The 15,949-nt window shown below is 42.3% G+C and overlaps 1 protein-coding gene across 1 annotated transcript; it reads right to left on the bottom strand.

Moving 5' to 3' along the window:
- Positions 1 to 10,070: 10,070 nt before the first annotated feature.
- On the bottom strand, positions 10,071 to 10,523 carry LOC147361789 (histone H2B type 1-C/E/F/G/I-like). The gene has a single exon (XM_086328406.1). The coding sequence runs from the start codon at positions 10,518 to 10,520 to the stop codon at positions 10,140 to 10,142; it is 381 nt and encodes a 126-aa protein (XP_086184532.1). The 5' UTR covers positions 10,521 to 10,523; the 3' UTR covers positions 10,071 to 10,139.
- Between the last annotated feature and the right edge of the window lie 5,426 nt (positions 10,524 to 15,949).

Below are 15,949 nucleotides of genomic sequence, written 5' to 3'. Positions count from 1 at the left end.
CCAGTTTTGATAACTGGTGAGTGGTATTTCATTTGAGCTTTATGTTTCATTTTAATGATTACTAATAAAAGATAACATATTCATACATTTATCAGTCAGTCAAGTATCTTTTTCTATAGAAAGAAAGTGAAAGTGAAAGAAAGTACAGTAGCTCAGTCCTGACCCACTCTTTGCGACCCCACGGACTGTAGCCTACCAGCCTCCTCCGTCCATGGGATTTTCCAGGCAAGAGTACTGGAGTGGGTCGCCATTGCCTTCTCCAGGGGATCTTCCCGACCCAGGGATCGAACTTGAGTCTCCTGCATTTCAAGCAGACACTGTACCATCCGAGCTACCAAGGAAGCCCTTTTTCTATAGAAGACAGGCCTATTCATGTCCTATCTACTTTACTATTGAGTAAATTTGTGTATTTCTCTCTTCTTCATTAGCAGGAACTCTTTGAATATTCACAATACCAATCCTTTGTAGTTTTGCACTTTCATAATATCTTTGCCTAGCTTTTTGTTCATCTTTTCATTTTCTTTGTTGTTATCAAAAGTTGTTCATTTTGATGTGATCATTCATCAATTATTCTATTTATGGTTTGAATTTTTAGTGTCATAAGAAATCCTTTCTTGCACAAAGACTATAAAGTCATATGAAGGCAGTAATATTATCCATGTTTCCTTTCCAGGCCTCTTCCTCCCTCTTCTGTCTGCCACCTTGCTCCTAGCATAGGCTAGGGCCACTTTCTTGATTATAGCCCAGTTCAGACCTACTCCCTGAGAATCATTTTCTATAACTCCTGGCTCTGTGCTCTTGGCTCTGCCCTCTGAGTCATCCTTCCTTTTCCATAAAAATAGCCCAAGGTTGTAGCGGAGTAGAATTCTAAGCTTGTTCCTGTTGGCAGTAAGTGGGAAATCCGAAGTCTTCTCTTCACTTTGCTGCCTCTGCCCTCTTCAGTGCAAGCTAGTATAAACAGATATTTAACTCACCAATATAAAATGCCAAGATACAGAGCAACAAATTTAAAAAGTATACTCAATACTTCTATAAAGCGGCAATTAAGAAAATAAGCAGTTGCGGGCTCTGATGCCAGGCAGACTTTAGTCAAACACACAATCCACCACTTTCTAGCTCTGTAAACACGGGCTCATGTAAGTTCTCTTTATTTCAATCCTATTATCCTAAAATGTGGATAAGGAATGTAAATAAGTCAAAGTTTAAAATACTTTCAGGACCTGCTACATGGTGAAAACTAAATATATTTTGGTTATTGTGAAATGGTTCTTATTTCTTGTCACACAGCATTTACTTTCAGATTAACAAGAAAAAATTGACAGTAACAATTGAGCCAAGAATAATCAAAAGTTATTTTAACCAACATTTTAAAAACATAAGTAGTGGTAGAATTATTTTTGCAGCTTTATATCGTTTCTTTTTTTTTTTAGGTTAAAGCATCACCATTTAATGGAAAAAAGCACTGAACAGACGTTAGAAGTCTTGACTTTTCAGACTGGCTCCTCCTCTGACCGATAGCTACTTGACATGAGTAACTCGTAACCCTCTTAAGGCTTTAGTTTTTATACCTTCAGAAGAGGAATTCTATCCCCAGCTCTGTTCTCTCTCTGTGGTTACTGTCACCATCAAATGAGACAATGAAGCTGCCCAAAGGAGTCAGAACTATCACTGGGTACCCACTGTGGCCAGGTGCGGGGTATACAGCATCCCATTCAGATCTCTTAAATACCCTGGGAGGGATAAGGAATTTTGAGAGCAACTTGCATTAAGGAAACAGACTCAGAAAGTTTAAGTAGCCTGTTTTGGGTTACTTGCTAAATAGTAGAGCTGAGTTTGAATCGAGACATTTCTCCATCCCACACACTCTCTCATGATATTGCGCTTGGAAAATGGTCATCCTTCTGTCATTGCATCCTGCATCATGTTAACCAGGATGAATGAGGCGGACTTGGGAAGACAGACCTGGAAGCAGATGCGATCACTGAGGTGGGGATGTGGAGTGAGGGGGCAAGGCCAGGGCTGGGAGATGAGTCGGGGAGCCAGAACCTAGGTGGGTGGCCACAGTGCCATCAGGTAAATATAGGAAATCTAAACGGAGGGAATGAACCATCTGGATGGAATAGCATCCTTAAGACCAGAGGTGAGGAAGTTTGCAGCCAAGGCAGATAAATTAGCTTCAGCGTGAGGAAGCCAACAGCAGACAGGGGGACCTCTGAGTTAGAGATCACAGCATGGGAGAGATTTTTATCTGTTTTGCTCACTGCTGCACTCCCTATGCCTAGTATATAGTAAGTGTCAGTAGGTAATTATTGGATGAATTTGGAGGGTCTAAGGAGAAGACAGAGTTCCAGAAAGTCACTGAGATAGTGAAGTTCAGCTAAAGATCATTTCCACCTCATCTGAAGGAATGACTTACTGCCGAGTCAAGAAACCCTGACCCACAAGGGCCTCCAATTGAAGTCAGAAATAAACCTTGAAATTCACGTAAGGTTAGACTGCAGGTAGGAGTCAAATGACTTGACTACAGGGCAGGACAAAGCACTAGGGAGAAAAAATCAAGCTCATCTCTTTCTCAGTCTCCCCTCACGTGGCTTCACAAAAGTGCTACCTGTCCTAACTCCATGCCAGCTTCCACTTCCTCTCTGGATCAGTGAGTACTGGGCACCCTGGTGCATTTGTAACTGGGCTCTGAAAACATATTCTCCAGGTATTCTCATTCGAAGCTATCTTTAGAGGAAGAACTAGCTCTCAACTCCAGCTGGCCCCCCAGAATTCAGTCTGTGTTTCTGTGGGTTTCTGCGTTTCTGGTGACCCTTTCATTGATATGAAACCCAAGTTTATAACATAATTCTATTTTTTTTTTTTTTGGCTCAGAAGGTAAAGAATCTGCCGGCAATGCAGGAGACCCAAGTTTGATCCCTGGGTTGGGAAGATCCCCTGGGGAAGGGGATGGCAACCCACTCCAGTATTCTTCCCTGGAGAATCCCATGGACAGAGGAGCCTGGCAGGCTACAGCCTGTGGGGTATCAAAGAGTCAGACATCACTGAGCCAAGTACCACTTTTCTCTCTTTTTTAAAACTTTGTATTTTGCATTGGGCTATAGCCAGTTAACAATATTGTGGTAGGAGAAGGCAATGGCACCCCACTCCAGTACTCTTGCCTGGAAAATCCCATGGACGGAGGAGCCTGGTCGGCTGCAGTCCATGGGGTCTCGAAGAGTCTGACACGACTGAGAGACTTCACTTTCACTTTTCACTTTACTGCATTGGAGAAGGAAATGGCAACCCACTCCAGTGTTCTTGCCTGGAGAATCCCAAGGAGGGCAGAGCCTGGTAGGCTGCCGTCTATGGGGTCTCGCAGAGTCGGACATGACTGAAGCGACTTAGCAGCAGCAGCAGCAGGAGAATTTATGGATTCTCTTTTGATACAGAGAATTGCCAACCCTGAACAGGAACTATCAAAATGTCCATTCACTCTCTGAGGCAGATAAGAACTCTTATACTGACTCCTCCCAAGAACTGGACCCAAGTCTGTTCCTTGATGTGTGAACTTTATAAAAGACTGTGCCTCACTCATCCTCATGTTTCACTTTCTCCTCTCCATCCCCTCCCTGTCTGATGTCTTTCCTAACTCCACCCCCAGAGCTTAGCAGGAATTGCTATCTTCTTTCATGACTGAACTGACTTTCTGATATAGACGTAGGATCTTTATCTTGCTGCTGCTGCTACTGCTGCTAAGTCACTTCAGTCGTGTCCGACTCTGTGCGACCCCAGAGACTGCAGCCCACCAGGCTCCCCCGTCCCGGGGATTCTCCAGGCAAGAACACTGGAGTGGCTTGCCATTTCCTTCTCCAATGTGTGAAAGTGAAAAGTGAAAGTGAAGTCGCTCAGTCACGTCCGACTCCTAGCGACCCCATGGACTGCAGCCCACCAGGCCCCTCCATCCATGGGATTTTCCAGGCAAGAGTACTGGAGTGGGATGCCATTGCCTTCTCCACTTTGTCTTGCTAACTGTCCCCAAATAAGAGCTCTGGAAAGCTGCTTTACTTTCAGAACTTCTTAACTCAGGATAAAGTATGGGTCCTATAAACCATTAGAAAGCTCTGGACTTTGGTTTAAGGAAACTACTCATCATGTGTGCTAGTTATTGATAATAGAAGAACAAAGATCCCTGTGGTTTTTTAGAATACCTGTCTCCAAATATCAAGAAAATATTGTATCAGCCGAGTTGGACAAATGAGTTGGTTAACAGAGTTCTGAAAGGAGATAACACTTAACCGTCAGTCATCCTCTGTGCAGTAGAAAGAGTCATAATTAGTCCAGAGGATTTACATTTATTTTTCTGTTATGATCTGAGCTTAATCAAAATATCCAATGGCCATATTTATGTCTGTTGTTTCGTGGTTGCTAAGTCATGTCTGACTCTTTAGAGACCCCCATGGACTATAGCCTGCCAGGCTCCTCTGTCCATGTGATTTCCCAGGCAAGAATACTGGAATGGGTTGCCATTTCCTTCTCCAGGGAATATTCCCAACCTGGGGATCGAACCTACATCTCCGCATTGGCAGGCAGATTCTTTACCACTGAGCCACTAAAGAAGCCATATTTGTGTCTATCCAACACAAAATAATTGAGTAAAAGCAGGTATTATCTTTATTTTAACACCTGATACAGAAGGCAAATACTCCTAAAATGTTTACTGAAGCTTAAAAATCAAATTAATCAAAGCAATTTCCCATAGTAGCTCAGAATATAACAGAGCAAAGAACAGCAGAACATTTAATTATATTGATAAAGGAAAACTCTAAAAAGGTTGATTTGGAAACAGCATAAGGGCAGATGTCATCAGTACAAATTATACTCTGAATTTTGCTTCACGTAGGGCAAAAAGAAAAAAAAAGTTTTTTTTCTTCCAACTGTGTTTTTTCATAGAGGACACTGACATTATTTTTGTCCCTCAGAAAATTACTGAATTCAGGAATATAAATGCTAATGAAAAAACTCTTGGCTTCCTTTCAGTTCCTAACACAGACTCTAGAGTTCACGCTATGGTTATCAGGAGAAATCTATAGAAAATAAAGCTGCACAGAACTGTAGATGATCAACTGGCTTAACCTTGTCAAGCAGGAATGAGACCGAAGTGCAAGGTGACACTGACTGACAGAAATGAAAACCAATGGAAAAAACACACTGAGGAAAGGAAAGGCTTGTGAAAAAAGTTAAAGTCCTTACTCTACCATGGCCAAGATCAGAGAAAAGCAACGTACACATTATGTGTTCCAGCAAACAGGTAAGTACCAGCAGTCCCTTTTAACCTGTCCATAAAACCTTACTTATATATATCTTGATGATGGTCATTTGGAGAGGATCATTTGGAGAGATAACATTTCTGGATGTACAGATTATATTCCTATGTCCTATGTCCTAATACCAAGGTTGTGCTGTGCTCTGCTTAGTTGCTCTGTCAGGTCTGACTCTTTGCAATCCCATGGACGGCAGCCCATTCCCTCCTAAAGGGAATCTTCTCAACCCAGGGGTTGAACCCAGGTCTCCCACATTGCAGGCGGATTCTTTACTGTCTGAGCCACCAGGGAAGCCCAATACCAAGGTTATTACATCTCAAGAATCATGCAATGGACCATATATGGTCATAAATTAGAGGGAAAAAGATTTGGAGACCACAGTAATTTTTAATTTCCTAGGATTTATCAGTTTTTTTGAAAATGGTGGTAAAATATAATATAAAGTGAAAGTAGAGTCACTCAGTCGTGTCCGACTCTTTGTGACCCCATGGACTGTAGCCTACAACACTCCATCCATGGGATTTTCAAGGCAAGAGTACCGGAGTGGATTGCCATTTCCTTCTCCAGGAGATCTTCCCAACCCAGGGATTGAATCTGGGTCTCCCGCATTGTAGGCAGATGCTTTACCATCTGAGCCACCAGGGAAGATTAATATAATATAACCTGTACCATTTTAGGCATTTTTAAATGTGCAGCTCAGTATTAAGCACACTCACACCGATATACAACCAATCCTCAGAACTCTTAATCTTTCAAAAAAAAAACTGAAACTCTACTTCTGTACCCACTAAACAACTCCCTCCACCCCCAGGCCCTGACAATCACCATCCTACTTTCAATCTATTAACCTGGCTTCTCTAGGTACTTCATATAAGTAGTATGATACAGTATTTGTCTTTTTGTGTCTGGTTTATTTCACCTAGCATAGGGTCCTCAGTGCTCATACATGCTGCATATGTGCCAGAATTTCTTTCCTTTTTAAAGCTGAAAAATATTAAGTTGTATATATGTATCACATTTATCCATTCATCCATCACTAGGCACTTGGGCTGCTTCCACCTTTTGGCTGTTTTAAACAATGCTGCTAGAAACTAGTCTTTCGATTTTAATCCTCTAAGTGTTCCTCAGACCTACATTCATGAAAAGCTACCATATCAAGTCACTCACACTCCTGCTGAGTGGAATGACTGATCACAAAAATGTGATGGCTCCTAGGGCTTCCCTGGTGGCTCAGCAATAAAGAATCTACCTGTCAATGCAGGAAACAGGGTTTGATCCCTGGGTCGGGAAGATCCCCTAGAGAAGGAAATGGCAAGTCACTCCAGTAGTCTTGCCTGGGAAATCGCGTGGGACAGAGGAGCCTGGAGGGCTACAGTTCATGGGGTCACAAAGAGTCAGACATGACTTAGTGACTGAACAACTTGTGCTAAGATATTAAATTATATTAAAGACAGGCAGTGTTCCCTGACATTCCATGCTCACAAACATCTTGTTCTATGCTGTTGAGTGGGTGAAATATCAAAATGGGTTCATAGTTGAATGTCCGCCGAGATTATTTGAACCCGTACAATCACGTCCCATCCTTCTGCCCTTCTGATGTTTCTTCATAGACATCTTTTTGTTTTATCAGCTGTAGACAGTATCTCTCTCTCTCTATTTATTGATCACTGCACTGGGTCTTCCTTGCTGTGCTTGGGTTTTCTCTAGTAGTAGTGAGCAGGGGCTACTCTCTAGGTGTGGTGTGTGGGCTTCTCACTGTAGTGGCTTCTCTAGTTGCAGAGCATAAGCTCTAGGGCGTGTGGGCTTCAGCAGCTGCAACATGTGGGCTTAGCTGTGCCCACGACTTGGGGAATTTTCCCTGACCAGTGATTGAACCCATGTCCCCTGCACTGGCAGGCAGATTCTTAACCACTGAACCACAAGGGAAGTCCACCCTTCTGATGTTTTATCATGTACTTGTAAGACACAAAATTTTAGGAAAGAGGAATAACATATGAACTTTGAAAAACTATATTCCACTCAGGGAGAAGAGGATACATCAGAATCTGGGGCAAGAGGCCCATATGTATGATTGAAAGTTTCTGAATATTATCCTAACACACATAACTTCTTGAGATCTACACCAATGGCTTCCTGACTTTAAGATTCCACTGCCCAGTTAATGTAAAAAACAAAAAATACATACATACATATATATATTCCTTAAGGAAAAGCATTCAAAATTAAGTAGTTTTGAATTTAAGAAAATTCCTTAAATGTAAAAGATTTAACTCAATGAAAAAGTCACTTCTTTGCAAAAAGAAATAAAAACTATCTCAAGCACATCACACAGGAACCATTTCACCCATGTGGTCTATAAGATGCAATTAGCACCTCACTAGTTACAAACCAAGTTTCCTCCCTTCCTGCCCCAAGACCTTCACCATGCCCAGAGTGAAAGGACAGGAGCCATTAGATCCATTTCAGGAGTTAGAAAACTCATGCCCTGGGTGGGTCAATGAGCTGCCACAGGCAACATGATTAGGAAATGACAGAATTGAATGTAGAACTCCAGGGGATTCTGTGGAACACAGGACTGAGAGTGTTTAGAAACTTTGTAACAATTTACAAAATTCATTCAATTTACAAAAAAAAAAAAAATCAATTAGGGTTTGTATTTTAGATCTTGAGAGTTTCAATTTCATTTCTCACAATTAATTTTACCGTATTCTAAAAAGCATCCATCCACAAAAATTTGAAAATTAAAAAACAAAACAAAACTACTCTTCTACTGCAAAAAGTTTGAGATATACTGTTGGACTCAAATTCCTCTCAAAAACAAATCAATCCGTATCTGTGTATGGGTGAAAATAAGCATGTATCAGAAATTCTATACACCATCTCAAAATGTAAGTAATAGTTGCTGCTGCTGCTGCTGCTGCTAAGTCGCTTCAGTCGTGTCCGACTCTGTGCGACCCCATAGACGGCAGCCCACCAGGCTCCCCCGTCCCTGGGATTCTCCAGGCAAGAACACTGGAGTGGCTTGCCATTTCCTTCTCCAATGCATTAAAGTGGAAAGTGAAAGTGAAGTCACTCAATCATGTCTGACTCTTAGCGACCCCATGGACTGCAGCCTACCAGGCTCCTCCGTCCATGGATTTTCCAGGCAAAAGTACTGGAGTGGGGTGCCATTGCCTTCTCCAAAGTAATAGTTAAGAGATGCCAATATTCACAACATATGAGAATTTTGTAACCAATTTATAAAAAACAGCATACAATGCACAAAGAGGTAAAGATTGCACTTTAAAATAGCAGATGTCAAGGACCAAATCTGAAGGTGTAGGTTAAAGGTTACCTTCAAGGATACAGCATGGTTTGACAAGGCATAGTTCCTTCTTCATAGTTGCTTATTCATGGCGCTTAGAAGAAACAACAGCCCTGGCCACCCAGGGCTAAGGAGTCAACCACTCCTTAGGTCACTGAACCTCCCTGCTGGAGAGGACATCCTGTGCCTTCCTGTCACCTAGGATCACTTCACGGATCAAGAATAAATGGCAAAAAGGGTGTCTTTGGCAACCACCTGAATAACCATGTCATCTGCTTAGTGCAACCCTGTAGAATTTTTTTTTTTTTCTTTTATATAATAGTTACATTCAGGTACAATGCAATTGGGGGCTGCCCTGGCGGTTCAGCGGTTAAAAGAATCCGCCTGCCAGTGCAGACACAGGTTCGATCCCTGGGCTGGGAAGATCTCTTGGGGGAGGAAATGGCAACCCAGTCCAGTACTCCTGTCTGGGAAATCCCGTGGACAGAGGAGCCTGGTGGGCTGCAGTCCATGGGGTCGCGAAGAGTTGGACACGACTGAGAGACTAAACAACAACAATACAATTTATAGCATTAAAACCAGATTCTCTTTGGAGTTAATAAACTATGTTCTACAGTTTCTATCTTTGGTAAAATTGATTCTTGAAAGCCACAGAGTCCATAATAGAACTGTCATGAACTTTGTTGTAAATAGGAATTGTTTCATATTCAGGTTACTTTTCATTACCTTAATTATCAGGTAATTATACTTTCCTTGTTCTACCCCAAGTAGCCCTTTAGCTTCCCTGGTATTTATATATCCAAATAATTGCAGATGGTTATCAAGGCCTATCTTTGTTGTCTCTAAGCCAAGGTGAACCTATTTCATTCCCTTACCTGCCCTCCTGAGTCAGTGCCTCCAACCCCCTCAATCATTTTCCTGACTCTTTGTCTGAACATTTTCCAAGAAAACGTCTCTGTCTTTCCTGGTCTCAGGCTCCCAGAACAAATGTGGTTTTCAGTGCCATTTCAGCAGGATCGCTTCCCTACCCCCGGGGTAAATCTCTTGAATTCTTCACATCCCTTTGGTCTTTTCCCCCCCTGCCTACATCCAGCCTGGGTCCAAGGTATTTCATTGCCCAAGGCAAAATGAGGCTTCTTTTCTTTTACAGCATGTAATTGGATTCATTTCAAAAAGGCTCACACTCTCTCCTCTCCCCTTCCCACTCCCCTTTGGCTCCTGAATTATAGATACACTGCTAAATTATCTGGCTGTAAGAATACTGGAGTAGCCATTCCCTTCTCCAGGAGATCTTCTCGACCCAGGGATTAAACCCAGGTCTCCTACATTGCAAGCAGATCCTTTACCATCTGAGCCACCAGGGAAGGCCATATGGCTGCAAGTGAAAGTGACGTTGCTCAGTCGTGTCCGACTCTTAGCGACCCCGTGGACTACAGCCCACCAGGCCCTCTGTCCATGGGATTTTCCAGGCAAGAGTACTGGAGTGGGGTGCCATTGCCTTCTCCGTTAACAGCGGTTTAGGCATATTATATTTACTTGGAGCTGGTATACTTGGTGACAGCCTTAGTGCCCTCGGACACAGCGTGCTTGGCCAGCTCCCCAGGTAGCAGCAAGCGCAAGGCGGTCTGGATCTCCCTGGATGTGATAGTCAAGCGTTTGTTGTAATGCGCCAGGCGTGATGCCTCGCCAGCGATTTGCTCAAAAATGGCGTTGACGAAGGAGTTCATGATTCCCATGGCCTTGGACGAGATGCCAGTGTCCGGATGGACTTGCTTCAGCACCTTGTACATGTACACGTGGTAGCTCTCCTTGCGGCTGCACTTGCGCTTCTTGCCGTCCTTCTTCTGGGCCTTGGTCACAGCTTTTTTAGAGCCCTGTTTAGGGGCAGGAGCAGACTTAGCCGGTTCAGGCATGTCTATAAGGACAACACCCAACAACACAGAAAGATATGACTGCAAGAGATCATAAATAAGTCCAAGGTCTTGTAGGATTTGGAAAGGTCAGAGCCTTTAGGAAACTCAAGTGTGGACTTGTGGAATAATTCACTTCATTTCTAAAAGCCTCTGTGCCCACATCTTTAAAACTGAACAATGACAGAAAATAAGGAAATGTATATAAAAATAAGGAAGAGTACACAAGATTATTTGTAACAGCTAAGGAATGATATAAAGTACGTCTTTGTTCTTTTTTTATAATAATTCAGGCTTTGTTAGAAATAATAAAGTCACAAAATGACTACATGTGAAAAAAGTGCTATCAGTAATTCAGACTTTATGATTTCTCTGCTAGAAGTCTTTGGAATTGTGAAGGGTCTCTCACTTAAATAAAATATTTAAGGACCATAAATATAATCCTACCTGGGAAGGGATCTTTTTTTTTTTTCAAACTTTATTTCCCAGGCAAGAATACTGGAGTGGGTTGCCATTTCCTCCTCCAGGGTGTCATCCCAACCCAGAGATTGAACTCGGAGTTTCCTGAATCTCCTGCACTGGCAGGTGGATTCTTTAGCACTGAGCCACTTGGGAAGCCCCTTTTATATTGCTGTGTGCTGTGCTTAGTGGCTCAGTCGTGTTCAACTCTTGGCAACCTCATGGACTGTAGCCCACCAGGCTCCATGTGGGTTCTCCAGGCAAGAATACTGGAGTGGGTTGCCATGCCCTCCTCCAGGAGATCTTCCCAACCCAGGGATTGAACCCAGGTGTTCCACTCAGCCATACATATACATGTATCTATTCTCCCCTCTTCTCCACCCACCCCCGCCATCCAGGCTGCCACATAACATTGAGCAGAATTACCTGTGTTCTACGGTAGGTCCATTTTAAACACAACAGTGTGTACATGTCCATCCCAAACTCTCTTGGGAGGGATTTCATATAGATGAACAGCTGACCTGCTGGCCATAAGGACCACCTCACTGGGGGAAGCACAGAAGCTGGCACAGGCAGCAGAGCAGCTGTCAGAACTCTCACCTATGGAGCTCTGGGCCTGTGTACCATGCAAGGGAAGTAGGGCTGATGCAGCATAGCAGACGTCTGGATGCATGATGGGATCAATAGATACTTAGGGGAAAGACAATAAACTCCTGAGAGTGATTGTGATTGATCACCAATTAAAGTGTAATTGTGCAAGTCGGGGACCTCCTTAAGCTATATACAGACTCTCATCTTTCACAACCAGAAGGCAAGAAAAATTTAGCATCTAATCCAGAACTTAATTTAAGAGCAGCAAAGCCCCAGGAGAGGCTGTATTCTCAACATGTAGCCATTCAGTACTCCAAAGTCAGGGCTTTGATTCTGATTCTGATGGAATGGGAATGTAAGATAGGGGGTGGTGATATCTAAGTTAAAACATTAAAAATCTTAAATTCTAAGACTTTCCTGAGACATCTGGGCCTGCATAAGTGGTTCACTCCTCCCTGTTAAACGCTAGTGTCAATGCAAATAGTCACTAAACAATCTATGATAAGGAATAGAAGAAAGTTTTATTTGAGCCAAGGACTCTAGCCCAGGAGACAGAGATTCAAGAAGCACTTAAATTGTGTTCCACTGGACTACAAAATGGAGGAGACTTACACAGGCAAAAACTGCAAAATTTCATAAACTGTTTGTCAAGAGCTGGCTAGAAGTAAGGATGCTTGTTAAACAAGCACTGGTCACCCAGTAATGAGGGGAGACCTCAAGACAGACCATAAGGTTGCAGCTGGACGCAGATAATTGTTTTGAGAATGGCTGCTGGTGTCCTTGAATTTGAAACAGTTCAGAAAATTCAAGTTCTCACTGATGCAGAAACAAGTCTGAAACCATATCCATAATGACCATATCTATCCATGGCTCTATTTTGGATGCCTGAGCCACAGTGTATCCGTTTGACTTTTAAATGACTTTAAATACGTCATCAGTAGTGACAGACCTCCCTTTCTTAAAAATTATAAAGGAACTTCTGCCTTACAAGATCACAGGCGCGCGCACACACACACACACACACACACACACACACACACAGCATTCTTGATCTATTCCAACCTCCTGCCCACCAGACAAGGACTAAGGACTAACTAGGACCAAGTCAAAACAAAATCCTAATGAAGTATAGGATCTTCTAACAAGCAAAGAGATAAACCTTAATATTGCCACAAGACCCCATGATGTACCAGCAGAAACTGGAGGAGTACAGTGGAATTCTGGGTACCGCATCAGTAGGAGCAGGACATACACCTGGACTAGAAAGAGTTTCTATGATGGCAGGAACCTTCTGTGACAGAGCACTTCACCCCTGCCAAGGCCTGCGGAGATAATACTAATCCATAGCTAGGCTGGCTCTGGGAAGAAAGTGACAGCCCTCACTGAATGAACAGAAACATCACAGCTATCATGGTTAATAGTAAAGAACAGTCAAAAGACTCAGAGACATGAGCAAGCCAGAGTGGAATAAATAAATGGTAAAAGTGAATGAATAAATATCTTCCCTTTCCTTGGAAAGATATATTTACATATGGATGCCAGAATTTTCTAAAATTCAAATCTGATCACATGACTCTTCCTTCTCACATACCAAATAAAATTCAATCTCATTGTTTTAAATGTATTATTTTTTTTTAATTACATGTGCCTGGCAGGTATTTGCCATATCAAAAAATATTTGTTACATAAATGAATGGACATAGTAGGCTCACAAGACTCAGTTCCTCCCACTACCCTCCCTTCTAAATACCTCTCATTTGAAAGGACAGACACAATGACTTTCTCGCCATTCCGCAAATATGACAGCCATTCACAGTCTGTACCTTTGAATAAACTGATCACTCTGCCTCAAATGCTATCTCAACCTTCTTTCATCCATTCACTCAACAAATATTTCTTGAGTGCTACACACAACACTCCCTGCCAACTCCAATTCACTCTTTATGGCATCTTCTCTAAGAAGGGGTTCCAGTCTTCCCCAAGATAAGTGGGGCCCTTTGGGCATGGCACCTTGAACCTTTCCCTCTAGACACCTCCTCTTTGAACTGCTATTTGTTGGTTTACATGTCTTTCCAATTGACTGAGTACAATCAGAGCAGGAAGACCACCCTGCAGATCAGACCCCAGTAAACAGGAAGCTGTGTTGCAGATACCATTTCTTTTGTTTGCCTAGTCTCATCTTCAACATTCTTGCAGCAACACTCCTGCTTCTTCAGGGAATGACTGCACAGGCTGTGAATGGCTGTCATATTTGGGGGATGGTGAGAAAGCCATCGTGTCTGTCCTTTCAAATGAGAGGTATTTAAAAGGGAACGTAGTGGGAGGAACTGAGTCTTGTGAGCTTAATAGGTCCATTCATTTATGTAACAAATATTTTTTGATATGGCAAATACCTGCCAGGCATATATAGTAAAAAATAAATAAATAAATCTATAAAAACATAAATAAATTATCTCCCTGCTCCCCACTCTGTGTGGCTCCAGCTGCTAATCACAGTTCATTAGTCACATATATCACATACACCTTTAGTCACAGAAGTGGGCATGTAACCCAGCTCTGGCCAGCAATGAGTCTCCTTGGACATCATGCTTTGTCCAAGAATGGACATGTGACTCAACCCAGGCCAATAAGAGTTCTTCTCTGGGATACTGTATATGGCCGCTGGCATAGGGAGGTGCTCTCTCTTCCCATGGGGGTTGCTAACCTAAGACAGCCTGTGGCCATGACCTCCTGCTTTCACCAAACAAAGGAAGCACATCTGTAAGAGGGACAATGTGGCCAACGAACAGAGACGAGCAGAGCGACAAGAGCAGACCCAATATTATTTTAGTCTCTGAAGTCCTTGGGGCCAGACACATCCCTAGTCATTCAGGTTGTTTGTTGTTCAGTCATTCAGGTTATTCATCCCCCAAAACTGTTGAATGAACACAAATGGAATTTTAAAAACTTTCAAAACAGTATTCATTGTCAAAACTCCATTCAAACATATTAAGTCATTCCATAAATTATTATTCAGCCTCTCCTATGGGCTGGACATTCTTTTAGATGTTAGGTTGTCACAGCAAACACCTTGAAAGTGAAAGTTGCTCAGTCATGTCCGACTCTTTTCCATGGAATTTTCCAGGCCAGAGTACTGGAGTGGGTAGCCTTTTTCCCTTCTCCAGGGGCTCTTCCCAACCCAGGGATTGAACCCAGGTCTTCTGCATTGCAGGCGGATTCTTTACCAGCTGAGCCACCATTATACTGCTATTTGAAATTAGCGCTTATCTCAAAAAAATAAATAAATAAACAAGCCCTTAGAATTTTATTAAATGTTTGTATTTTAGAGTGATAAGCCCAACCTTCTTTTATTGTATTTATCATCATGGTTATTGGGATAATTTATACTCTAATGTGAAAACAGATAATATCCCTTCAAAATGGTATAGATAATGGATCAGTCATGCAAAAGTCAGCTAAAGATAATATATCAAATGAGGTCAGGAATAAAAATGTATACTATATATGTGCACTCAGTTGTGTCTGACTCTTTGCAATCCCATGGACTGTAGCCCACCAGGCTCATCTGTTCAGGAGATTCTCCAGACAAGTATACTGGGGTGGGTAGCCATTCCCTCCTCCAGGGCATCTTAGCAACCCATGGACTGAATCCAAGTCTCCTGCATTTCCTGAATTGCAAGGCAGGTTCTTTACTACTGAGCCATGCTCCCCACATTGGCAGGCAGACTCTTAACCACTGAACAATCAGGGAAGTGCCAGAACCATAGCTTTTTAAAACTACAGCTCTCTGGGTACTTACCTACCTGTCAGATTCTGAATCAACGGATCTAAGATAAAGTTTGAGACTCAGTATCTTTTTATTCTCAGTTCCCAAGATCAAAGCCATGCAAAGCCAGATTTGAGATCTAGAAAACAATCCAGCACTCCTATCTGAATCAATCTCTTTCTCTACCAGTCATCACACACACTCAACGTTTGTTATGTTTATTAGATGAAATATAAAATTTCAGCTAATATTGATGTGATGGTATCATAAAGCTACACTTAGGAAACATGATGTATTTCCATATTCAAGAACTGGGGAATTCATGAAGATCTCAGAACACCCTCCTGGGGACATGTGTATACCTGTGACTGATTCATGTTGATATACAGCAGAAACCAGCACACCTATTGTAAAGCAATTATCCTCCAATTAAAAATATAAGAAAGTCTACTGCAACACTGGTTCACTTGTTGTACAGCAAAACCTAACACACCATTGTAAAGCAATTATACACCAAAATTTTTAAAAGAGCACCATATCTTATAAATTTTAAGATTGCAATGGGAGCCACATTATATTTAAAATCTTGAAGTTTAGAACTCACATGGACTTGGGA

The sequence above is a fragment of the Bos grunniens genome, chromosome 12 (genome assembly GCF_055505025.1).
Source record: "Bos grunniens cultivar Pamir isolate PY7600 chromosome 12, Bosgru_T2T1.0, whole genome shotgun sequence".
Classification (NCBI taxonomy): domain Eukaryota; kingdom Metazoa; phylum Chordata; class Mammalia; order Artiodactyla; family Bovidae; genus Bos; species Bos grunniens.
This window is presented reverse-complemented; position numbering and strand designations above follow the sequence as displayed.